Here is a 26,440-nt window from a genome sequence, read left to right as displayed (position 1 = left end):
GAATTTAAATATTTAAAGTATGATTGGATATACCAGGTGGGCTAAGAAATGCTTTCTAAATATCTAATAGAAAAATTGAAACAAATAGAAATAGAGAGCACATACAATTATAGCACTCAATACATTTTAGACTAAGCACACAGCTAACTCTAAAAATTAAATGTCATAGTAAACCTGGGAAGTATAAAATGTTTTATATGTAATTGTATGTTCGTGTATTTGAACCTAATGTAATTTTAATGTGAAATGCTTTGAATAAATTATACTCCAAAAACTTGTGAGCTTCTTCATTTTAATCTTATCAGATTTTTAGCATAATCACTTTTATCATTTCAAGGAATTTAGCCTTAAAAATTTTTTTTAGTCTTAAAATTTTAAACTAAAAATTGGTAGTCTGTCGCAGCCAGAATTTCTTTGCTAAATGGTATACAGTTTGTGTGTAGAGAACCAATAATAATATCACAGCTTCTCTGTTGTAAGGACAAGTAAATATTTGAGGGTACAAGGTTAGCAAGAATTAATAGTAGGGGTGGATATATGGTAAATGGACACTGAACATGAAGGGGTTTTTATCTGTATTGTCAGAAGGAACATTTCCACAGCTACACAGGTGTCTGGGACTGCTACACAGAATGGTCCCGGGCACACTTCACCCCTCATGCATTATTAACCTGCTGTCCCTTTCTCTGGCGTGTTTACTGCAGCTTCTCTGCCCTTCTCCCCACCTAGTGTATTAGTTGTCTCTCCAGGACTCCTGCAGCCATTTAAAAGAGCAAGTATCATGCAGCTTGTGAACTCCCAAGGCCTGGTTCCCTATGTTGGGTCTATAGCTCCAGACTTTGCACAGCCGTAGCCGCAGGCCGCCAGTGTACTGTTGTCAAGTCCCATCTGCTCTTTGGTGCCAACCATGGGCACCCACTACCGTGCATTGGGCACCCCTCTTACCTCACGTTCACGATGAGAAACTTTGGGCTTACAGAAGTTACTTTACCCACAATGATCAGAATCACAGTGATCTAGCACATGGCTAGGACTCCCGACTTCCCAAAAAAAACTCAATCCAGTTAAATCTTACATTCAGTTAAAAATCCAGTTAAAATTCGAATTTGAATCTCTAAACTGTTAGGATATTTCTGCTTTAAAGACAAAGCAAGGTTTTACATTAAAACAAATGTTCCCAGGCTGGACAGCTTTACACTGTACGATGATTTTCCTCCATTTACTCAAACACACAGTGCTTAGCATAAATGCCAAATTTGTGAATTCCAGTAAATTACTAAGTAAGCTTTGTGTTGCAAATTGTTCTTCCCTGTACAATTTATTCCTCAAGTCTGCAGTGGGTACTCTACACACTTTTTCTTGTGTTTGAGCACAATTTTCATTTAATATTTGTCTTTCGACAAACCAGTATTTGTAGAGTTTCTATAAAGTGCAAGCAACATTCCTGAAGTATGGTCTAGCTAATAGCTGCAGGGGGTACACAATCATGGTAATTTATCACTTTGCTGTTTCCATTAGAAATGTATCCTGCTTTCAGACCCATGGACTTTACAAAGCCCACATTATGCAGCCTTAGTACAAATAAAGGAAATGGCTGCATCTGCAAATTCAAAATAAGCACTTATCTTTTTTCTTTTTTGCACGAAGAAAAGAAAACATCTGGTTCAGGCAGAGCAAAAACACTGAACCGACTTCATACTTACTGCCCCTGCACGTCTGTTTGCACATTGGCTGGCTGCTGGGATCCACGTTTGCAGAGATCTCTTGAAAGTAGTATGTTCACCAACCCTGCTCCAGGCATGCATTTGCTGAAATTCTCTTCATTATTTACTTGGCTTTTGTCGTTTCCTCCCCTAGACTGTGAGCTCTACTAGTGCTCTGCAGACACACTAGTTAGAACCAGGCACTGGTCGGCACCTGGTTGTACGTCATCGAATGAAGCAATGAACACAGCGCCTGTCCTGCTTTCCACGCCATGTTCTTTTGGAGAGGTGTGTGTTGCATTTATCGGACGGTTTCCCCACATGCACACTTGTATTCCTGAGATCAGAGATGCCATTCTGTAGCTCAGAGCTAGGATACTGGGAGTCCAGGCCCAAGAAATCGTTCAAAACCCATGTTCCCATGTGAAAACATGTTCAAGTTTACTGCCAAGAGAAGGAGGAGGGCTTTCAAATCATGATGGAAGCAGCTTCAGTGCAAGAGGGATCAATAAAAATAAAGAGCTTCACTTTTTAACATGGGGCAGTGAAGCTTTTTAACAGTTTGGGGAAACAAGGAATAGCTCTGGCTTACAAAAAGACGAGCATGGGCACTGTTACATGGAAAGCTGAGAAGTATTATCAGCCTTTGAGTTGGTGTGCATTAAAAAAATCTCAACCTATTGCTTAAAATATTACTGTTTTGTTAGCTGCTACTTCCACAGGTGCTGCTGTTCCCCAGCTGCCAGCAGAAAATGGGTGGTGCTCCACCTGCCTGCCGCCTCCCCTGCTATAGCGGTCTCAGGCAGAGACCAGATAATAGGGACCAGGCTATTCCTCTGTTCCCTGGCCACTTTAAAGGAAGAACCAATCCTATCAACAAATGACAGAGGAGATTTGAATGATCTAGTTTAGATTATGAAAATAGGAGTGTTTGCTTTCAGGCATGAACACTGGCTGTATTCTTGAAAGGAGAACAGGTCAGCCAGCAAGATGCTTCCTCACTCTGCTTCCCAGTCCCTCCTTGCTCTCCCCCTTGGAGCCTGATTGGTGCTCCAGGCACGTGGCTGGGCTGAAGGAAGGGGCCTCTGCTACGTGACTAATACTTGGGTCTCAGTAGAGACCCTATGGTTACCAGGTCTGTGGTTAGCACTTAGATTTGGTGTCTGTTTAAATGTCCCTGCTGCTAGCTGTTGAATTTGGATTCAAAACAAGAGGTCGAGTAGAAGAAAGAAAACAAGTAGAAGATATCTCTGTGAACCTGACTGGTGAGACTAGCTTGACCCAGGGCAAGATTAGGTCTTAAATCATTTTTATAGGAGCAAGAGCAGGAAAAAAGGATCCCATCAGAAATACTGAGTCAGGAGCCTGGGTGACTTCAGTCAGTTAAGCGTCCAACTCTTGGTCTCAGCTCTGATCTTGATCTCAGGGTTGTGAGCTCATCAAGCCCTGTGTTGGGCTCCACTATGGAGCCTACTTTTAAAAAACAAAATAAATATTCTGAGTCCATACAGGTAATTACTTTCTGCTTAATTAAAATTTCCCTGTCAATAGCATGATTTGAGATTGGAGGGTTTAAAATGCAAATTTCAAAACCTTCACCTTCTGATTAAGGGTCTATGAAGCCTACAGCCTTGGGACAAATCCAGCATATTGCCTTTTTAAATAAATAAATGTTTCACTGGGTCACAGCCATACCAGCAGTACTTTAGAATTGTCTGGGGTGGCTCTCACACTACAACAGAGTTGAGTAGTCGAGAAAGGCACTGTGGCCCTCAAAGCCTGAAAAACTGACCCTTAACAGGAAAAGTTTGCAACCCCTGCTCTTGATAATTACTCACAAGCAGATCTCTCCCTTCAGTGCAGGGAGAGGCCGAATAGACAACCTGCATGCTCTTGGAGGAAGTTTGTTTTTTTGGTCTTGTTTCAAGAAACAGACCCCTGAAATCAGAATCTCTGGGGGTGGGTCCAGGGTGGACAACTAGGGTGGAGAACCAGGATGCTCCAGCAGAAAAATGACAGCTACTGGATTTCTCCCATTCTCCAGCCTTGGCACTTTGCCCCCTTTCCCCACAGTCCTGCACACCAGAGCCTACTGAGTCATTAAAGCCCCTGGAGACTGGCCAAAACTCAGATGATGTACCCCAGTGGCTGTCCTCACTACATGTTGGAATCCCTGAGGAGTTAATGGAAAAAAAAGCCCAACATCCTCTTCCTCCTCCCTTCTCCATACAGGCCTAAAGCCTTTAGGTAACCACAGTATGGTTATGGGAGAAGCCAGGATGCGCTGGAATAGGATGAGGAAGGCATCTGTGCAGATTATGGGGCAGCTTGATACAGGAGATACAGCCCCAGCAGGGTGAGAAGGGTATCCACATACTAGAAAAAATGTGGTGTAGATGGGAGGTTGGTTATATACAGGGGATTAACCAAATGAAAAAATATGAAGGCCACTGGAATCCAGGTTTCTTGCAATTTGAAAAGGGAGATACAAATACAGAAAGGAAGAAAATTAGAATCAACTCTGTGGTGTACCGCAATTTGAGAATCGGATGTATTCATGTGAACTCACAGGTACAGGTATGTGTTTATATGTGTGCATGTGCACATGTACACACACACATGCAGACCTGTGTACATATGTATGCATTCTCAACTTTGTCTCCTGAGAGGGCCTGGGGGTAGTGATGCCCCAGTAGCAATGAGCAGACTAATCACTCAGATCTTGGTTTCTAAATACCATTTTTCACTTAAAAAAATCCAAGATTTTTTAAAGAAATGTCTGCTTTTCTAAGCACTGGGTCTAAGGACTGGGAGTGGAAAAGTACAAGATGAGCCTGAAACACTTTTTTGTGAGTGTTCACACAATATGGAGACAGATCAAAAGATGCAGAGGTCCACTTGAATGGGCACCCAGGGCCAAATCAGGGATGATTTGAACATAAAAATTAATAATGATATTAAGGGGTTATACCCATTGAATAAAACAGGAAACTACAATTTTATATTGATGTAAACTAAAAAATGAATAAATGGAGGCTTAATGAGCAACAGGTAACTTACATTGTTTCAAAGCACCTATCTACAAAATGCTTATGAATTACCAAAGAAGGGACTCGGTTGTGGAGAGGCTCAGCAGACATGCCTTGTGTCAAGGGAGCCGAGTGCACACCTTCAGTACAGGACAAACTGCAATCTTCACCACAGGATTCAGCGAGAAGGGTGTGTCACTTCTGTGACGTGTCTGCCAAAGGAAATCCCTGTGATATCCCATTAAATTTCTGATCTGAGTTCCATCATGAAAATATACCAAACCCAAATTGAGAGCTTTTCTGCAAAATCTTCAAGTGTCAATGTCAAAAAGGTCAAGGAAAATTGAGGACCGTTCTAAAACGAAGATCAAAGAGAATGGACAACTAGATCTGCTTGATCCTTTTTGCTATGAAGGACCTTGTCAGAACAATTACTGAATCTTGAGTTGGGCCTGCCCTTTGGATGGTAGCAATGTAACCATGTCACAATATGCCATGTTACAATGTAGCATCGGAAGTACCCTAAGTTTCATGGCTGTGTGTAAAAGGGCAGTGTGCTAGAGCACTGCTGCTCAAACTCAGGTACACGTATCACCTGGGGATCTTCTAAAAATGCAGATTTGGATTCAGGTGGTTGGGTGGGGTGGGAGACTGACTCTGCCTAACCAGCTCCCAGGTAAGGTCCTAATTGCCTGTCTCGAGCAACAGGAAGGGCGTAGGGAACCTTAGACGTTCATTTATTGTTTACCTCCCAAACACTCACCTCTCTCCTTTTTTGGTCCCAGACTCTGGTGGTTCCTTTGGGAATAATCTGCTCCCCTGTGTACCATTTTTGGGTCTGACGGTCCTCAGTGCTCAGGCAATGAAGCATGCAACCTGGGGATGACCTATCCCATACCCTAGCCACCGTGAAAGGTTCAAGGCTGGTCCTTAGACCCAGCTAGGGCCAGTGAGATGCAACTCCAAGAGGCCTGGCTGAGCCAAGAACAGCCTCTACAGCCATCTTCATCTTCTGGAGCCTTCCTGGAATTCCAAGCTGTACGGTGGCTCAGGACTTGCCTTTTGCCCTCCAACTCCTAAGGCTTCCAAAGCTTTCTGACCCCCATATGACTCCACCACATGACAGACATGTGACCTTACATATTAGTGACCTTACTGAATTTTTACCTGGTTTCCTCATCTATAAAATGGGATACCACCCACCTCAAAGGGTTGAGAATTATATACCGTCATCCACATAAACAAAGCATTATGAGCTATACTTGGTATACAGATGTTCAACAAATTTTTAATTGTTCCATTTGGCTTTTGGAGCCCATAATCCCACACAAAAAGAAAGGATGGCATCTCACTGGTATGTCTAAGGTCATTTTCTGTATTGAGAATGACTTAACACAGAGTTTGGGAGTCCCGGAAGATGAGACCAAACATTTCGCTAGGCAATATTGTTTCCTCTGGATCCAGGAGTTCTTGCATAGCCTACTCAATTCATACCTAACTTGCTCTCATCCTGCACTGAGTTGCCTATATAAATATACATGAAAAGGAAATAAATTAGCAACATTGTAGGTGTCCCTAAGTTCCGTTGTCACTTTCCCAGGAATCCCAAAACTCTGGCCAGTGATCAGAAATGCCTTTCTACTGTCTTTATTCTACTGCCATCCTGTGGCCAGCCTGCGCCACTGCAACATTGAGGGCTGGTGTCACTGAGCTCCCTGTACTGTCCTCCTGGTACCAGGGATGGGGGCCTCCTTGAGAGGAAGGAGAGGAGTGCAGTTGAAGTCTTCTCAAGTCCCCATCAGCAGGCAGGAGCCTGGGCATGAATCACCAGTCTTGATATGATTTCTGTTTGATGAACCTTAGGGCCACATAGTACAGGATCATGAAGCCACCACCGATGCCAATGAGGATTAAGTAGATGGCGTAGAGTGGATGCGAGTTCAGGCCCATGGAAGTGAGGATCTGGGGATACAGACATCAGTGAACTCAGTAAGAAAACATTCAGATGAATGTTATCTATTTAGAGTTGGAGGCCTCAGCTACTTACTACATCTCCTGGAATAGGGATGGTGAAGTTGCCGACCACCATGTGGTAAGTGTGCCCTTTAAACTGAATCTGCATCAGCCCTTCAAAACACCAGCGGAGAAAGGAGACTTTGGAAATCCAAGCGGGCACTGAAGACAGAGATCCATGTTATTCACAAAGGCTAATCACCTGCCCACTGGGAAACACTCCTGGACACCAGGGCCCCGGTGACTCTGATCCAAGGGAAGCAAGGTCCCTGAGGTGTCAGGGGGCAGGGAGAGGGTGAAAGGACCAGAGTGAAACCCTGGGACATGGTCTGAAGTGGAAGGGCCAGGTGGCTCGGGGGTCACCAAGTTTTATGAATAACAATTTGAGAGAGTAATTTATTGTGTGTCCCAGCATATGCTCAGCTTCATGGAGGTACAGCCGCAATTTGAGTCTGTGCCCTGACCCCAAGGTAGTATCACAGTGCCAGGAACAGGAGAAAAGAACAAGCCCAGCCGGGCTGGTCAGGAAAGGCCAAGGAGAAGAGAGCAGCCATAGAAGCAGGGGCAGGGGTGGACAGAGAAGAGCCAGCCACACAGGCTCTGAGATGAGTGTATGGAATGTGTTGGGGACTTCAGAAGAGTGAGGTGGGGGCAGTAGCCACCCCAGAGGGCTTAAAAAATGCAGTGACATGGATTTGTACCTTACAAAGCACCACTCCATGGGCGAGGGTCAAGAGAGAAGTGGAAGGACAAGGCTCACATAGACCACTGCAGTGGTGTAAGACCAGACGACAAGATAAGGCCTGAGGGATCAGGCAAGGGGGATATTTCAGAAAGATGTAGGGAGCAGAACTGACCTGGCACACTGGTGAACGTGGAGAGTGAGGGAAGTCAAGGGTGACCTCCAGGTTATCAGCTAGGGGATTATAAGGAGGTGCCTGCCATCTGTATTCTCCCATGGACTCATTTCTTTGACAAGCAGGACCCAGAAAAACCAGGCTTAACTTGGATCTAAATAGTGAGTTTTAGGGACGCTTGGATGGCTCAGCGGTTGAGCCTCTGCCTTTGCCTCAGGGCAGGATCACAGGGTCCTGGGATCAGGTCCCACATTAGGCTCCCAGCATGGAGCTTATTTATTTATTAATGAGAGACACAGAGAGAGAGAGAGAGAGAGGCAGAGACACAGGCAGAGGGAGAAGCAGGCTCCAAGCAGGGAGCCTGATGTGGGACTCGATCCGGGGACTCCAGGATCAGGCCCCAGGGTGAAGGCGGCGCCAAACCTCTAAGCCACCCAGGGCCACCCAATAAATAAAATCAATCAATCAATCAATCGTGGATTCTCATCCCCAGGTGAAAGCGGGCTTCATCCAGCCCCAGAAGGCCTTAAAAAGCTTGACCAGGGGAGGGGAGCAGGCCTTACCTGTCCACAGGTTGTCCAAGCTTATCATGAAGCCCCCGGTGAGGTAGAAGGAGTTGTAGAGAGCGTTGCCAACGAAGGAGGATGTATGGAATGTGGGGAGCAGAGCAGCAACACCCAGGGCCATGATCCTACAGTAGAAGACCACTAGCCACACCAGCAGAAGGTGCAGCAGAAAGGGCTCAAGGCCTGGGCGCAGGTTGGCCAGCCAGTAGGTAGGCATCCCACAGATCATGATGTAGACACAGTGCTCTGGAAGCTCCCCTAGGATCTGCAAAGAATAGCCCTTGCAAGGATGTGGAACTAATGCCTTCACTATCATTGTTCTTTAAGTGTTTAAAGATAAGTAATCCTCTGTGATGCCAATCTTCCCTCCCACTGATTATCAGCCTGCAGCAGGAAGGGCAGTAGGTGTGGGACCCTGGAACATGAGCTCTCCTTGCTGGTTGCTCCCTGCAGATGCCATGTGCTCCCTCTGGGACAGTTAGAGTCATTTCCCCCGGGGTGGGGGCAGTGTAGCCGGGTGAAAACTGCAGTAAGGTATCTGTTTTCTTGTTTCTAGTTCCCGCCCTGCCTGCCTAGACCTAATAGGTGTGGGGCTTTGAGACAGCTGCATAACCTCTCTGAGCCTTTGCATCCTGGAAATAAGTATAGTAATAGTTGCTGACCTGCTTCCTGGAGATGTCATGATATCTGAAAGGGGAGTATGCTGGATTTTTCCCACTTTCTTTCTTTCCTTCCTTCTTCCCTCCCTCTTTCTTTCCTTCCTTCCTGTCTGTCTGTCTTTCTCTCTTTTTTTGGTTTCTGCTGACCAGGAAAGTGTCATTCCTCATCCACAGTCCTGGTCTTTAGGTAAATATTTTAAAACATCAAGTCTCTGAAACTCCCCTAGGAAATATGATATCTATAACCACAGATGATGCACGGTCCCCTGGTTCAGCAAAATACTTCTCAGGAGCTTCTGTCAATGCAGTGTGACTTTGTCTACCCATCCCCCACCTTGTCACTTGCTCTCAGCCCTGACCAGTCACCTTGGTAAAGAAATATGGACCAGCAGTGTACAGTCCATCTTCTAGTTCATAGTAAAGCATTGCCCTCTCTGAGTGACCTAACAAAAGGGAGAAAAGGAGAATGAAAATGACATTAATTTTTAGTGTTTGTTTTTGAGTCTTAGTACAATTATAAATAGTCATATTGCCTAAATGTCTTCTATTTTTAAAAAGCAGGCAGAGTTAAACCATCCTAATATAGACGTTTGTAATTCTCTGACTTGTGCATTGCTGTCAAGTATAATTCCTGTTATAATAGGAATGCCTAAGACTCCTGGGTAATCGTCTTTCATTTGCATACTAATATTAATGTACGAACTTTAAAAACAATCATCACCTTTTATTTTGCAATCATGGTGAAACCATTCAGCAAACCTATTCTCCCCAGAAGTTTGGAGGAACAGAGGTCAGCTTTGGATCAGCTCAGAAAGGTGATGTATCCCATGGTCCTCTGGCTGTTCCAAGTGTGAGTTACAGAGAGCAAGCCATACTCACATTTGGCAATGACATCCAGGATCACGTTGAAAGGGATGAGAGCTCCAATCATGAACAAGAGGGCAGCTGTGTCCATGAGGGAGAGCTTGATGGTCCCATGGCCATAATAGAGGAACCCAATGATCAAGGACATCAGGCAGGCCTCTGCTCCACGGATGAGGAGAGTTGGCAGGTCTCGGAAGTCATTAAAAATCTGACGACTTAGAAAACAAAAGAGGTGCCAAGGGAACAACATACACCAGCCCTGTGACATTAACAATGTCAATCTCTGTAAGTCTCATTTTTCTCATCTATAAAATGGACTAGCACTACTCTCTCACAAGGATGAGGCTCAAATGAGATCATTGATGAAAGTATGTGTCTCACACTAGATACACATAAATAATTCACGTTATTGTCAACGTATCAGTGTGCAATTTTATTTAAAGACATTACCCTAAGGAAACAACCAATCCAGTACATAAAGACATACATACAAGGATAGTTATTGCACCATTACTTGTCATAGCAAAATCCTGAAAAAAAAATCAGACCATCAATATGCACTTAGCAGGGAAAACAGCTATGGCTAGACTGGAATGCTGAGGGGGACCTACCCAGATGAGAGGTAGAGGCCTATTCTATATGAGACCAAAACCAAAAAAATGGTTACAGAACAATAGTAAGAGTATGATCCTATCTATGCCCTAAAATGCTTGTGTGCATGGGAATACCTAGAAAGACTCACACTAAACATTGGGTCTGGTTTTCTTTGAGGGCTGGTGTGACAGGAAATCTTCCCTTTCCACTTAAGCTTCTCCTGTATTATCTGAGTTCTCCACAAGCCTATGTAATTTCTCCAATCATCTGGCCAATAAGGACATTTTGATTTTGTTTAAAGAATAAAAACAAGAGTGTTCTGTATTGCACAGAGGGCTAGTGCTAGTCTTGGCGACACCAGTTTTTTTAAAAATGAGTCTACCTCTTGCTATCTCTTTCAAATTCACTTTAGATAGAAAAGACTTAATTTGATATAATAAAGACTTCTGGGGTAGGGCTGGTGGTAGTGGGAAGAAATGGCAGATACTTACCGGATCAGCATGGTAAACTGCTGCACAGGGCCAGGCAGCTCAGTGGGAGTCGGAGGCTGGTCGGTGTCCTGGGGGAGGGCCCGGCTGTCAAGAAACAGACGTGTCATGGGTTGTGGCGATGGTGGTCTTCTGCAAGGAGTTCTGCACCCAGAGCCACCCTCATCTGCCTTACCTCTCCAGACAAGTACCCTCACCCAGCTCCCTTTCTTCCGCTCTCCACAGAAAGTCATCGGAGCCACGAACTTTTTCTCGAAACAAGGCCGCAAGGGACTGAGCCTTCTCCCTGGTGGCCACTTCATGCTCTCTGCTTCGCCTGTCAATGCTAGTCAAGTCCACTGTAAAGAGAGGATGTGGGGCCATGGGTGGCCATGGTCTCTGCACCTGCTTGCAAGTGAGGAGCTTGATGCAAGGCCAGTTTACAATGCTGGTCAGCTCTTAGGGACTCCAGGACATGCTCCCCACCCTCTGAGAGTGAACCATGAAGTCATGAACAGCAGAGAGAAGCAGAGAAACACCTAGGGCTGGCTTTCCCTGCTGGGCCTGGCCACATCCACTTCAGGGAAAGCCTGCTGTAGGAGAAGGGTTAACACCAGAAGCCCTGTGAGCCCTCATCCACATCCAGTCTCATTATGGGGACATGTCTAGGACAGAACAGAAGGGATTGGCCTTTTAGAGCCCAAGGTCATGGCACAGTTATGCCCTGACTCCAACTCAGGCCATTTAAGAAGCTTGTGATGAGGACTCAGCTTCCAGGTATGCTTGCCCACAGGGAGAAGGTGGGCTGGCTGCGAGGTGGTTGGGCAGTCTGGGCACCCAGAAATTCTAGTTCTCACTCTAGATTAGTAATTTGGCTCCCCAAACAGCCTCCCTCAAAGGGGAAAATGTTTTGGCTGGAGGGTGCCAGTGCCTGGACAATTCTAAGTAGAGTTGTCACTGTGTCACTGCCCTCCAGAAGAGGGAGCTGCCATGACCAGCTGGAGAACCAGGCTGCTCTGCACCCACCTCCATGTTACTTGTGGGGAACATCTGGCAGCCCCAGCCACAGCTCTACTCTCATGGGGCTCCCACAGTGTCACATAGACACACCTACCCAGTCATAGCCAGGGCCCTCCTGAGCCCAGCTTTACTCTAGTCCAGAGATGGCTCACCTCCCTCTATTCCTCCTCTTAACCTCTGCCTCTTCTCTCTTGTCATTTTCATGACATGTCCCAAGACAGGATAAGGTCTAGGAGGAGTCTTGTAGAATGCAACAAGCCTCCTCAGCATTCAGGGCTGCAGCTCAGGACACCAGAATCTCTGAGTACTGCAGGTCCTGTACCGAAGACTGGAAGGTGGTAGACAAGAGCCACCCCCCCAACACACCAAAAAAAAAAAAAAAAAAAAAAAGGCAAAAAGTATAAAGAAAAAATTTTTTCAGGTCTGTTATGGACATTTGCCTCCTGGTAAACCCCCCTCTGGGGTTATTGCCTATTGCTCCCTGTGGCCAGGTTGAAGGTACCCTCTGTGTGAGTTCAGACAGTGTGAGTGCATACTGCAAGGATTGGCAGGCTGGAGAGAGCGGCCTATCCTCCTGGAGGAGGGCTGGACGTTGGATGCCAGGAGGAGGATGTAAGCCCAGGGCCAGGAGTCAGGGAGGGAGCCAGATACCCTGGTTGGGAGTCCTACTTTTGTGCCTTGCAAGTTCTGTGCAAGGAGTTTAACTCTTCAGATTTGGTATTCTCATCTGTAGGGACAGAGATGACCCTGGCAGGGCTGTGAGGGTGAGAGAGCTTGGTGCCTTTGGGCCCAGTGTCCGCCCTCAAGGACATGGTCCCTGTCGTCATGGTCATTGGTGAGGCCCTTGCTTCACTGAGCCATCTTGGAAGGAAGGCTGGGGCTCCAGGTGACGTACTGGACAAGCCATAACTACCGCTTCCCCTGGCACTGGTGAAGGTGTGTGGCCCAGCCAGCAAGCAGCCACAGCACTCCTCAGCATTCAGGATCCAGGCATCCGCTTTCAGGCCAGACACCTGTAAAGACAACTGTCTCCCCAGGAATGAAGGAACTGGCTTACCTTCCCCTCAGGGGTATATGCTGAGAACTCAGAACCCCATGTAGGAAGGCCTCTCTGGTGCTGACAGAGAAATTTTCATATCTAGAGGTTCGTTGACCAGTACCTCCAAATGTCCCTGAGCTCCCTGTGCCCTGGGGCCCCCTCAACCACCCAGTGCCTCCAGGTCCCTGCCTCTATGGGGGCACCAGGGCACAGCTTTAAGATTTCCCAGGGGCCTCCTGACCTTAGGTATCCTAGGTTTCCCTACCGAGTCTGAATAAAGACCACAACTCTGGAAACTAATGCAAACCCTCTTGGATTCTATCTCCTCCAGCTACTGGAATTCTTACAGGCTTCTCATCTATGGTGCACAGGACGGTGGCTACGTCAGAAGCTGCTTCCGTCAGGCCCTCCGTTTCCAGCATCTGATACTTGGCAAAGTGACCCGTGCGCTGCAGCCCGCTCTGCCCGGCTCCCTCCGAGGTCCTGCTCCCCGGAAGCCTCTGGGAGTTTCCCTCCTGAGTCTCCCCACCAGGCCCCCGCGGGGCTGGGCAGGTGCGGGCGCTGCCTGCAGCCTCACCGTAGAAGTCGGCAGGGTTGCTGTAGCGAGGGCAGGGGTGGCCGACGCCTGCGAAGTACTGCACCATGTGCTGGGCTGCCCCCAAGTAGATGGTGGTGCCGGACGTCATCAGGAGGACCAGATCAAACAGCCTGAAGATGTCCGACCGAGGCTGGTGGAGGGAGACGAGCACCAACCGGTTGCCTTTGGCCAGCCGGGACAGGGTTTTCACCAGGTTGTGGGCTGTGAAGCTGTCAAGCCCCGACGTGGGCTCATCCAGAATGAGGATTCCTTCCCAGCGGAGAGAAAGGCCCGGTCGGCCCGCGGGGACTCAGGCTGCCCCGCGTCCGTCCAGGTGGGCGACGCAGCTCCCCTCCCCTCAGCCCGCGCCCTCACCTGGGTTCCAGAGGAGCTGCACCCCGATGCTGACTCTGCGCCGCTCGCCCCCCGACACGCCCCGCACGTACGCATTGCCCACGCGCGTGTTGGCGCATTGGCGCAGGCGCAGCTCGGCGATCACGTCGTCCACCTGCGGGGGGCGCGGTAGGGGAGCTGGGGTTTACACGCCTGGCCACGCGCCTGGCTTCCGGCCACGCGCCTGGCTTCCGGCGACGGGCCTGGCTTCCGGCGACGGGCCTGGCTTCCGGCCACGCGCCAGGCGCGGGTGTTGGCCTCCCGGCGCGAAGCGGCTGCCCGTCGGGCTCGCGCCGCCGCCTTCCCTGCCCCGCGAGGTGTGTGTTCCCACGTTCAGTCCGTGCGCCCTCCCACGCACAGAGCCCGGCGCCACGTTGGGAACGTGACTGCGACTTGGGGACAGGACGGCGGGGCTGCCTGCCCACGCGGGACAGGAAAGCAGCTGGACGCTCCTCACGCATTTTGCCCTGTGCGGTGGAGGGGACTGGCCGGGGCGGGCGGCTTCCGGAGGGCTGCGGAGTTTAAAGGCGGCCCGAGGTAAGGCCGAGTGTGGGGCGGGACGGATGGTGGGCTGGGCGCCGCGGCACGGCGGGGAAGGGTGGCGTGGCTTCTTGGGGTCCCCAGGGTCAGGGAGTTAGTTACCCTTTGGTCACGCTGAGCCTGGGAGAAGGTTCTGGGCAGGCGTAGCTGGGCAACAAAAGCCAGGGTCTCGCGGACGGTTAGGTTGGGGAGCAGCTGGTCGTGCTGGCGCACGTGGGCCACATACTTCCTCACCACCTGAGGCGAGCTGGGCTTCCCGTTGATCCAGATTTGGCCTGACTTAATTTTGCCGCCATGGTCCCTCCCGGTGATCACGTCCAGCAGAGAGGCTCTCCCACAGCCTGCGAAGCCACCAGAGACGTCCTGAAAGCAGAGCTGCGAGGCCCAGCCTGGAAGCCGCCGCAGCCCACGACTCTCCAGCCACCCTAGACTGCTCGCTCCTCGCAGAAGTGACCCGCCTCTAGGGAAAGTGGCACAGCTCTTGGACCCAGCACCTGCAGCTCTAGACCTTTTACCCACAGCCAGCTTGAGCGCGGGTGGGGAGCTAGAAGCACGTTGACACTGAGGGTTCAAGCCGGTGAGCCAGAGGCTGCATGACAACGGCCGGAGTTGTGGCCCTGGCTGTGCCTGGAGCAAATGCCCCCTTCCACCTCTAGTAAGTCCCTTTCTCTCCCAAGCAAGCCCGGTGTTAATTGCACCCTGAAGCTTAACTGTTTTGGGGTGGTAAATATGCCAGCAGCATTTGTTTGGCTCAGAAGCTGGCATTATGGGAAGGACTAATTTTGGAGAATTAATAGTTTTTTTTTTTAATTAATAGAGTTTTTAAATTTTTTTTAAAGATTTTATTTATTCATTCATGAGAGACACACAGAGAGAGAGGCAGAGACACAGGCAGAGGCTCCTCGCAGGGAGCCCGATGTGGGACTCGATTCAGGGACTCCAGGATCACTCCCTGAGCTGAAGGCAGTGCTAAACCACTGAGCCACCCAATTAATAGGGTTTTAAAAAATATATTTATTTATTTTTAGAGGGAAGGCGAGAAAGGAGTGGCAGAAGGAGAGGGAGAGAATCTCAAGCAGCCAGCTGAGCGAGGAGACCCATGAGGGGCTTGACCTCACAGGGTGTTTTTTAAAAATGCAAAACTGGAATTTTCAGAAATCAGGAGAAAAAATAGAAAAGTAATTGATGTCATAATTTGAAAACTAAACACAGTATACATGTGTATACTACATGTGTATGTGATTATATACTACACTTGTCTTTCTCTTATTTTTATCAGTGGTACTTTTTACTGTCTCTAGAAAAAGTGATCTGTTGCCATAAGTTAACACCATCCACCTCTGAGTGACAGCCATTGCTATCGATTTGGGAAAGTGTCAGATTGGATCAGGTTTCCAGAAGCATTCAATGAGACTTTTTGACAGCCATTTAAGCTGTGAATGCCAATTTGGCTGCAGCTGTGAGAACACCTTGCAAACAGCTAGGGATGAGGATCTGTCCAGTTCCCCCAAGTAAGAGTCTGGTTTCTTCAATTTCTTTCAGAAAGCAAATTTTGCAACTTGTTTTCAAATAAGGAAAGTGCCAGTACTCAAATGTAACCACCCCTCCTTTCCATACACACATGCTTCCTGCAAGAAGCCCTATGCCTCTAGTGCAAAAAACAAAACTCAAGAAGCCCAGAAGCTCTCACAGTGGAAAGGGACCTGCCTGCTGCCTCCCAGGTACACCTTATTCAAGGTTCCTGAGAATGAAAGTGGAGCAAACCAGCTGGGAAAGAAGCAGAGGGGAGGGCTCTGGTCCTGTTCCCTGCCCAGCCTCAGACATCATCAGATCCAGGCTCTGAGATAGCTGGGGACTTTGTCAACATTCATAGGTACAGTGGGATTCCCAATCAGAAGTGGGAAGGCTACATTTCCTAAACAACACTTTATGAGAGTAATGGGTGGCCTTTTCAGTGGAGACTAAGTAGTGCAACTGGCAACACTTTCTATGAGCCAGGTGAGCCAGGAGAAAACACCAAGCACATTCAAGAGCCTTATAAAGTGGCAGGAGTCTCCAATTCAGTAAATGCATTCATTGGAAAACACCTTTGTCACTACTGCTGATTCTACAGAAGTAGCCAAAGTGGTGCTGTTTTAATTTATATTTTATAAATTATGAACGTTCATTTATTCTTTGTTTCATTCTTTGTTAAGTAGAGTAAAAGCCATAGGAAGCATAATTGACAATCCTCCTTTTTTAAAAAATATATTTTTAAAGATTTTATATATTTTTTCATGAGTGACACACACAGAGGCAGAGGGAGAAACAGACTCCCTACAGGACTCGATCCCAGGACCCTGGAATCATGCCCTCAGCTGAAGGCAGACGCTCAACCACTGAGCCACCCAGGTATCCCTGATAAATCTTTCTAAGAAATTATTGAGGGGCATCTAGGTGGCTCAGTCCGTTAAGCAGTGGACTCTTGATTTCGGCTTAGGTCATGATCTCAGGGTCCTGGGATTGACCCCCATGGTAGTAGGCTCTATGCTCAGTGGGGAGTTTTCTTGAGGATTCTCCCCCTCCCTTCGCTCACACCCTCTTCTCTCTCTCTCTCTCTCTCTCCCTCTGAAATAAATAAATGTTAAAAAGAAATCATTTAAATAATTTCAGCCTAGTAAACCTGAAGCTAAACAACATTGAACCTAGAGTCAGAAGTCCTGGAGACTGCTCAGTCTCTCTGGACTTCACTTCCTTCAGGAATACTAATGTAGGGTCATGTGTAGCGAGTATTCATTGTGATGACTCTAAGACTTTGTGGAAGTGCCTCCACAGGGTCCACATATCCCTCAAATTCTCAGCTCATGAAGAAAAAGCAGATATAACAAGAAAAGCCAAGAGGAGTTACAAAAACAAAGTTGGCCTATGAATGTCTCCTGTTTTCTTGTGTAGATCAGAATTGCAGAGGCAGGGTCAAAAGCGGGCAGAACTTGACCTGTGGGTGTTATTTAAGTTACAAAGTGCATTGACACACATTATCTCATTTGCTCTTTGGTTAGACAATAAATGGAATTTCCCTGTCCGAAGACTAAAAATTTGGAGATGTTCAAAAGTTCAGTAATCTCTACTTCTGGAAATGATTAATTAAAAGGTATAAAGCATTCTAATACCATGTGAGAGAGAAACGCCCTGATCTGAGGATCAGAAGACTAAAGTTCTAGATCTAGCTCTGCATTAAATATATGTCCTTAAGTGAATCACTCACTTTCTCTAGACTTTAGTCTCCCCGTCTGTTAATTGAAGGTGTGCATATATTGAGGGGAGGCAGGAGGACACTCTAGAAATATTGATTACTTAAAATACTGATAATTTAAAAGCTCTCCTTTAAAGAGGCTTCCAAACTGGTAAAGAGAAAGAAAGAATACATTGGAGAAGGTAAATTTTGTTCTTCCAAGTCCCCTTTCACCTCTGGCATCGTATAATTTTAAGTTTGGCTTGTATAGTTTAGTGACTCTGAAGCACTCCAAGAATCTGGATCTTTGCAGGAGGTTGAAGGCTGCACTAAGATGAGGGGCTCTCTAAGAAGTGGGAGCTGTGGAGAGGGCTGTGCCTACTGGATCCTGGGGCAAAAATGAATGAAAGTCCCTGGTGGTAGAGGAATCCCTCCCCTCCCCCAAAAAGAACACTCAATTTTGAAGCTGCCTTATGATCTTGTAAAGGTTGTTACCTTGTCTCAATATAGGTATTAACTAAGCCCTGGCTGTAATTCATAATGATGGTGACTACCTGAGAACTAGTAAATGGAGGTTTTGGGATTTGAACCAGGTCTGCCTGACCCAGATCCTGTGCTCTCACCCACTCTGCTGTGCTATTCTCCTTATCAGCAAAGGGTTCTGTGAGAAGCATCCCTCTGTCTGAGGGATCATTCTGCTTTCCAGGAGAGATGGAACTCAATGTCTCACTGTTTACCCTTAGTGGTACCTGAGCTCCCAATGATGGCCAGCATCTGTCCACTCCTCACTTTGAAGCTCAGGTTTTGAATGCCCAGCTCACGAGAATCCTTGTGAGATGTCCAAGGCATCTTGAACTGAGCTAGCTTCTTAAACCAAGGCACCTGGGAATCCATGTCCACCTGTGGGGAGTCATTGGAAGATTCCTCAGAGAGCTGAGTGATCATAGGGTTTCAGCAACTTCTGTTCACCTCTGTACAGCAGACATCCTCCTGCTGGTACAAAACAGGACTGAGGGGCCCCTACATAGGTTCCCCACGATGCTGGGAACCTGAAGCTGCCACTTCCAAGTTTGAAGTGAAGACATGGGAAGCATGTACAATAGAACAGAAAAGAAAATATAAAGCAAAACAATGTCTTCACTTAACAATAGTAATTTACTAAAAATGTTTTTAAGTGTTTACTATGTATAAGGTATTGTGTAAATCTTTTTCAAGGTCACACAGCTAACAAGTGACAAGCAGAGAAGATTATGGTGTGCCTCATTAGCTTGTCCTAACTCACATTTACAGGAAGCCAGGGTTGGGCCTCTGGGGTTCACCATTGCAGCCCTCAGCATGTTCTATCTGGATCACCTGGGGTCTGCCCCCACAAGGATCTGGGACATGGAAGTTTTTTTTTTTTTTTTTTTTTTTTGGACATGGAAGTTTTGAATCTGACCAAGGAGTCCCTGAAAGCCTCTGAAAAGCCAGTGGTCCTTGCACTTTGGATGTTTTAGTTCCAGGGATAGTATGTTTTGAAAACAAATAACAAAACACAGAACTACTGAAACCTGAAAGAAGTCTGTAATTTAGTGAATGGTGTCATGGCATTGTTAATTTCTTAATTTTGGATGGTTTTGCTCTGGGTATACAAGATTTTTTTTTAAGATTTTTATTTATTTATTCATGAGAAAGCAGAGACACAGGCAGAGGGAGAAGCAGGCTCCATGCAGGGAGCCTGATGCGAGACTCGATCCCGGGACCCCAGGGTCACACCCTGGGCCAAAGGCAGGCGCTGAACTGCTGATCCACCCATGGATCCCTGTTTGTTTGTTTTAAAGATTTTATTTATCTATTCATGAGAAACACACAGAGAGAGAGAGGGGCAGAGAGACAGGCAGAGGGAGAAGCAGGCTCCATGCAGGGAGCCCAATGTGGGATTCCATCCTGGGTCTCCAGGATCACATCCTGGGCTGAAGGCGGCACCAAAGCTGAGCCACCCGGGCTGCCCCAGTATACATGATGTTAACATTAGGGGAAGTTGGACAAAGGGTATATGGAAACTTGTACTATTTTTATACCTTTCCCAAAAGTCTAAAGTTATTTCTGAAGTTAAAAAAAAAGTTTGAGAGTTTTTTTTCTCCATAGGTTTACATAATTTGTTTTATATTTTAACAAAGGTCTCATTCTCTTAAGCCTGTCAGTCTCCAGCTACAGTATTTGTAGTTGAGGGGAGTCTTGTACTTTCACTCAACACCTGAAGCATCAACATGGCCTGGACCTTTGTACTTGGGGCAGAGGGCCCTCAAGGTGGGTTCACCCTTACCTTCCACTTGGGGTATCATTAGGCCTTCCCTGCCCACTCCTCCCACCTTGCCCTCAGATGTGCTTCTACCTGGTAGCTGAGATCTCGGACCTCCAAGGTGTTGGACTGGCCACCGTATGTGAAGTATAGGCTGTTGTCACTCTCGGAGGAGAACAAGCTGTCCTGGAGTCCCTGTTGGCAGACATGACAGGTGAGGGCCTCCTTCAAAAGCTACCAAGAACTTAGGAGAAAACAGGAAGAAGACCAAAGAAGTGAGAGAAGCAGCTAGTTTGGTTGAGATCCAGAATTGGCAAGACAAGACTTTTGGGCATATAGAGCCCAAGAGCTCTTGAGAAAATAGGATCAGTGAGGGCAAATCTTTCCTTCCCTGCAGAGGGAGCTTTGGAGCTTCCCTCCAGCACAGCTCTTGACTCCAGAGAACTCAATTGCAGGTTGGTGGAGCCTGTTCAGGCAGCCTACGGTAGGTGAGACCCAGACTCTGGACTGGAGAGAGAGCTTTGTGAACTTCTTTGCTCTGGGGGGACCTGAGTGGGAGTTGGCCTTAACTTTTTCTTCCCTGCCTCTGGCTTACTATCTCCTAATGCCAAACAGACTTCACCTACCTGGCATGTGAGAGGAAATAGCTATCAAAAAGCTAATGCTCAATGTTTGGAATTCCAACATCATCCTTGGAAAAGCTGCCTATTATTCTAATGAGTTTTGCACAACAAACCCATTCAAAATGCTATTGGGAGATTTCAGAGAAAGTCCCCATTATCATCATGGTCATCATTATCATCTTGTTGCTATTGTTGGAGGGATGGTATATTTGTACATCAAATCAGTGTTTCATGGTATCAACTGATACCTTTCTTATTAGCCATCAGCAGATCTCAATTCCTTCTATCAGTTTAATCATTTAAATCATTGAGGCCTCCCAAAAGAAGAACATGTTCAGTAAGTTTTCCATTTTTTAATGCATAACATTTTTCTTTTGTTTTTTAGTGCAGAAAAAAGTGTATTTATTAACAGTTCCAGTTGACTCCAATCTTTTCCTCTCAGAGCTGCCATTCTCACACTGATGTGTTCCTCAAGCAAGCAAGCAAGCATCCTGTAATTACTGGGAGCCCACATCATGCTTCGGGCTTGGAGTTTGGGATGTGACAAAAATGGTCTCTGAAAAGCTTAGATTTTTTTTTTTATTGAGGTAAAATTGGTATATAACGTATAAGTTTCAGGTATACAACAGAACAATTCAATATTTGTGTACACTGTAAAGTGGTCAGTACAATACATGTAGTTACCATCTGTCACCATGCAAAGAAGCTTAGGTTTTAATGAATGGGACAGGTGGTTAGGATGGAACAAAACAGGCCAGGTGTAGAGGCACACTGGCCTCAAGCATCCATGCAGGGTATATTTACACTTTGTACACAGTCCCTATCTGTGCTTTACGTGAATATAAAATGACTTATGGGGCAGCCTGGGTGGCTCAGCGGTTTAGCGCCGCCTTCAGCCCAGGGTGTGATTCTAGAGACCCGGGATCAAGTCACATGTCGGGGTCCCTGCATGGAGCCTGTTTCTCCTTCTCCCTGTGTTTCTGCCTCTCTCTTTGCATCTCTCTGTGTCTGTCATGGATAAATAAATAAAATCTTAAAAAAAAATGACTTATGACTTATGTGAAAATAACACCCAAAAGTCTCTGTCAAACTTCCCTGAAGTGGTGGAGTTCAGAGGTCCTTGGAAAGGATATTCAAGCCCAGTGGAAGTGGAGGGAGAGCAATACAGGTGATAGTCCACAGCAGCAGTTATGAGCAAGTAGTCCCCAGAGTTCCAGGGCAGTATGGAAACAGCAGACTGTAGCTACTTATCTTGTCTAATGTTAGAAGTATTACCATAAAGATCCTAAATTATACAAAAAAAAAAAAAACTAGGAAAGATGAACATGTAATTTAGCAGAAGGGCTATCTCTGGGGAACAGAGAGGAATACAAGAGAGAAGGGCACAAGGGAAGGCTAGGGGATCAAGCTTCAGAGCTCTTGGTAATTATTGGTGGGTACATGAGAGTTCCCTGCTCTATAAACTGATATGTCTGAAATATTTCAAAGTATGTTTTCTAAGTGAGAGAGCAAACCCATGAGTAGAACTCTAGAATACTACCACTCCCACCTCACCCCTTAGCTACCAATGCCTCCAAGGCAGGAGGTGGCTGTGGAGATGGAGGAAGGTGCAAGGTCTGTGCTCTCAGAAACGGAGATGGAGATCTCTCCTGAGGGAGGTCAGCCCTGCACCTGACCCTCACTCACCACTTCTTCCACCAGCACTCACATGGCAAGTACCCCCTCCCCCTTTTTAAGATTTTATTTGTGAGCATAAGCAGCAGGAGAGAGAGGCAGGCAGAGGGAGAGTGAGAAAGAAGCAGGCTCCCCACTGAACAAGGAGTCTGACTCAGGGCTCAATTTCAGGACCTTAGGATCATGACTTGAGCCAAAGGCAGGCACTTAACTGACTGAGCCACCCAGGCATCCCTAGTTTTTCCATTTAATTCTGTTAAACTATCAGAAATTTTAGCAGGGAGACTCATTTGGGCTAACATGCATCTTATTTGTTTGCTTATAAAAAAAGTAAATATCTGTAGGAGGGATATGAAGTCAATTGGTGTAAGATACGAATTATTTCAGAAATTGGTTCTGTGAACAAACACCTAGCCAAAGGCTACCCAAGTTAGATTTCAGGTGGGGTGCTTAAGAAAAGGAGGTCAACCATTTGCTTCAACATGGATGGAACTGGAGGGTATTGTGCTGACTGAAATTAGTCAATTGGAGAAGGACAAACATTATATGGTCTCATTCATTTGGGGAATATAAAAAATAGTGAAAGGGAATAAAGGGGAAAGGAGATAAAATGAGTGAAAATGTCAGTGAGGATGACAGAACATGAGAGACTCCTAACTCTGGGAAACGAACAAGGGGTAGTGGAAAGGAAGGTGGGCAGGGGGTTGGGGTGACTGGGTGATGGGCACTGAGGGGGACACTTGATGGGATGAGCACTGGGTGATATATGTTGGCAAATTGGACTCCAATAAGAAAAAGAAAAAAAAAAGAAAGAAAAGGAGGTCATATGTTTTAGGGTCTGGAGTATTAGGTGCAGGTGATTTTATGCCCAAGTGGGTTCCACTTTCCATATAAGTGCTTTGAAAAGGTGGAGGATGCTGGGGCCCTGGGGAAAGAGGTGTTGGAATGGGAAGACAGATCAAAGGAGAAAGGTGCTCTCTGCTCTTGAGGGGTAGGTGGGCAGTACCTCTCCCCCTAGGCTAAGTAGGTAGATGCAGGCCAGCCAGGGACCTTAACCACCATCTAGGGACTGTACCTTCCTGGATCTGCACAGGCAGCGTGACCTTCAGAGGAAGAGCATTTATTGCTGGGTTGAGGATGGTCTCTGTTCCATTTTGAAATATTTTTTGGCTCCCAGATGGTTTTGACAAATTCTCTGTATTTTTCAAATACTTAAATATCTATTCAGCTGACATCTTAATCAGTATGACTGTCAGTCATACAGAAATTCGCTTGAATTTCTGACAGGTGATGCCCAAAAAAGCAAAAGCAGTTTTTTTTTTTTTTTTTTGTAGGTAACCTGCTCGGCTTCTGCTGGGCTACATTGTAATTTCTCCTTGTATTAACTTCTGATCAAATTCCTGAGTCATAAGCATGGATGAGAAGGGAACTCAGCACAGAGCCTAAGTTCCTTATTCTAAGATGAGGAATTCATGCCATTGTGAGTAGTGATGTGCTGAGGACTTAGTACCTGGCAGAAACATGCCAGGTTTGTTCCTGGCTGAAGGGATGAGCCTGGGCCTTTACTAAAATGGTCAGACTGATCTCACACATCTTTGCCCTGAGGACCGGGCCCCATGTGTCTTCCTCTGGCTGTGCTTTTCCCTGTGGACTGAGGAGTCTGTGGGCCAAGGGCACTTTTGACACTCCAGGCACCCCAGGCCAGAGGGCATTTGTCTGTGGAGTGTGAATAGAATGTGGGGAGGGTGGATGGCATGACCACCTAAGAGTGTGTGAGTCACATGTGGGGCCAGGATTGGGCAGAGAAGGGGGCAAGCTGTAACTTGGGCTGGAAGCCGGTTCCCCTGTGCCACCCCATTCTAACCACTGCTCCAAAAGGTCCTAGGATTTCTAAATTTATACCTGGCCTTTTAGGTTGTGAGGAAGTTATGTCAAAATAAGAAAACAAAATCTTTTAACAGTTTTTAGCTTGATTGATAACTTTAAAACATCTAGACATAAGATATGTAGCCCTTGTTTTCTTGTTCCAGGTTCCTTAAAAGTTGAGGGAAGATTGTCACTTGGAAGCTTGAGTAACAGGATTGGAGAAGAGGAAATTGGAAATAGCAGGCATTCCTGGATGTTGGATTTGGGCAATTTGCATCACCTGCTGTGGTGGCTGAATTGTCAGACCTTTTAGGTAGAAAGTGTCCCCAAAGACACCACTGATTTTATATCCTGATCAGGCTATGAGCACTGCAGTCACAGCTCCTAGGAATCATTTCTTGGCAAAGACTGGCTGTATTCCCAAATCAGAACTGGCTATTTGTCATGGCTGCAGAATAGATTAGGAATGGGCCAGGCTGAAGTCATGTCCTAGCAACTCAGGGCCAGACTAGGTGGCCTGTGGCCTTCCCTGTTGGGTGTGGAGTCCTCAGTCCTTCTTGTCTTTCTCTCCTTCTTACCCACAACAGGCAAAGACAGTAAGGTGTGCCAAGGTGAGGTGGTAGGCTCAGCTTCCTTTCTGTCTTTCACGTTAGCCGCCTGCTTCAAATCCCACCCACACCTGCATTGTAGCTAAAGGCCATTTCTCAAGTAAACATTTCTCATTTGAGGTAAGAGTAGAGAACTTGTGCCCCAGCCTCTCAGCCCTCTGGCTGCTCTCTGTCCCTTCCAGCTCTCTCTCGGGTCTTGTGTCTACCTGTTGAGCATAAATTCTATTCTGATGTTCCGATAAAAGTTTCCTGCCATCCTATCTCATTTTTCTGCATCTGAGATCCTGACTTTGACTGACTCACAGATGAAGGAGAAACTACAGAGCCTCCTGTATGTATGAACACATTTCTGCTTTGGAGTCTCATTGAGAAAAAGCTATATCAGCCCAAGTCACAAATAGGAATGTCATTTCCCTGTGCAGGAAGTGACTTCAGATGCCCCTACCCACCCTCTTCCCTGAATCCCTTGTCCTCAGCCCTTTGATGCCCAGGAAAGAGTTCTGCTGCCATATTCTCCCTCTGCTTGTGGTCCTGGTGATGAGCTAAAACAGAAAGTTCCCCGGGAGGAGGGTGGGGGAAGTCCCATTTGCTCCCACCCCCCATGATTGAAGTGACTGCCCATCACTCACGGAGGCATCCTGGGGCGCAGCCCTGTTCCGGAACCCTCTCTCCTCTGAGGCCTCAGCCATGAGGCCCAGCAGTGTCTGTGCCGCTTTGCTGCAGCTTCCTTTCCACCTTAGCTGCTACCAGACAGCACCAGTGTTTGGTCTCTCTCAGGGCTGGGCAATCAATCTCTGGCCCTAGTTCACCGTGCCTCTCTCCCAGCATTCTCAGGCAAGCCCTCCTACAAATACAGGCTGTGTTCTGCCCACTGCTGAGATAGTACACATGCTCTGGGCAAAGGTACATCAGATAATGGCATCTGTGGCCAAACCCCAGTGCCGCTGCTGGTAAGGTCTGGGGAGGGACTGCAGGGCCCGGTGAAGAGTAGGCAGGGCAGTGTGCTGCTGGCTCTACTGAGGCTCCTCAAGGGAGAGTCAGGGCGCCCAAAAATTCACCTGTCTCTGCTGTCTCTTGGCCATGAGTGAATTCCCATCTTTGGTCCCTGTGGAGTCCTCGTGGATCCAAGTAAGCAGAGGCCCCCAGAGTTCCCCAGAGGATGTTCCTGCAGCTGTTTCAAAGCCTCGACACAGCCTGGGCATTCTCCATGTCTCCTACAGTGTCAGGTAAGGCCATGCCTCTTTTGTCTACTGGGAGCTTGAAGCTGGGCTTTGTTTGAGTTGTGGTCATGGTTTTTGGTGAGTGAGCCTCTGCTGGCTTTCCTCACTAATGAGGGCCATGTGTGTAGGCTTTGGGCTACAAAGCCATTTGCAATGGCAAATGGCCCCCCTTTTGCTCATGAAGACCTGGAAACTGACAGTGAGGCAGCTGTGATCTGCTTTGTGCCCCAACTTTGTGTCTCCTTAATCCCTTCCTGTTGTGTTGTGTCGTTCCTGCCCCCCCCCCCCCCCCGAAGCCTATTCCATGGAGATGGAGAGGGCTGTCCCCCTGAAGCCTGTGCCATGGAAATGGAGAGGGCTTGTGTTGGGGAGTGCCTACAACACAAAGTGTAATGAAGCCTGGTGAAGGAACGCCGGGTCAACAGGAGGAATAAATAGCTTCCTGCTTGTTTTATTTCCTACACGGCCAAAGAGCTGGCATTCAGAGCAGCTCTTGGGCAGGGGTTTTACATAGATGACCTTTCTTGGTCACTACCTGCCTGTGTCTGCAGAGAAGGATACTGAGCTCCAGGCATATTTAGGAACCTGTCCAGAGACAGCTGGAATTAGTGCTGGGGGGCAAGTGTCTGGCCCCTT

General features: G+C 47.1%; 2 protein-coding genes across 6 annotated transcripts in view; one reads left to right on the top strand and one right to left on the bottom strand.

Annotated features, from left to right (window-relative positions):
* Positions 1-6,000: 6,000 nt before the first annotated feature.
* ABCG8 (ATP binding cassette subfamily G member 8) lies at positions 6,001-25,356 on the bottom strand. The gene is made up of 13 exons (XM_072768190.1): positions 25,214-25,356; positions 19,907-20,008; positions 18,282-18,432; positions 14,424-14,662; positions 13,764-13,896; positions 13,389-13,658; positions 10,949-11,111; positions 10,777-10,860; positions 9,707-9,906; positions 9,194-9,270; positions 8,166-8,433; positions 6,780-6,907; positions 6,001-6,694 (listed from the first exon to the last, which is right to left on the bottom strand). Exons 1-13 carry the CDS (start codon positions 25,271-25,273, stop codon positions 6,557-6,559), a joined length of 2,013 nt encoding a protein of 670 aa, XP_072624291.1. The 5' UTR covers positions 25,274-25,356; the 3' UTR covers positions 6,001-6,556.
* ABCG5 (ATP binding cassette subfamily G member 5) overlaps positions 14,117-26,440 on the top strand; it is a 49,361-nt gene continuing 37,037 nt past the window's right edge. For 2 of the 5 annotated variants that reach the window (XR_012003324.1, XM_072768193.1), the window contains exons 1-3: positions 14,117-14,318; positions 14,590-14,976; positions 24,141-25,810. Coding sequence is in view for 3 of the 5 variants with exons in the window: in XM_072768193.1 (XP_072624294.1) it covers positions 25,665-25,810 (146 nt within the window). In the remaining 2 variants the exon portion in view is untranslated. Of the gene's footprint in view, positions 14,319-14,589; positions 14,977-22,901; positions 23,591-24,140; positions 25,811-26,440 lie in introns of those variants that run through there. The other 3 variants (XR_012003323.1, XM_072768191.1, XM_072768192.1) reach the window with 2 other exon arrangements.

This window comes from Canis lupus, chromosome 11 (genome assembly GCF_048164855.1).
Source record: "Canis lupus baileyi chromosome 11, mCanLup2.hap1, whole genome shotgun sequence".
NCBI lineage: Eukaryota > Metazoa > Chordata > Mammalia > Carnivora > Canidae > Canis > Canis lupus.
This window is presented reverse-complemented; position numbering and strand designations above follow the sequence as displayed.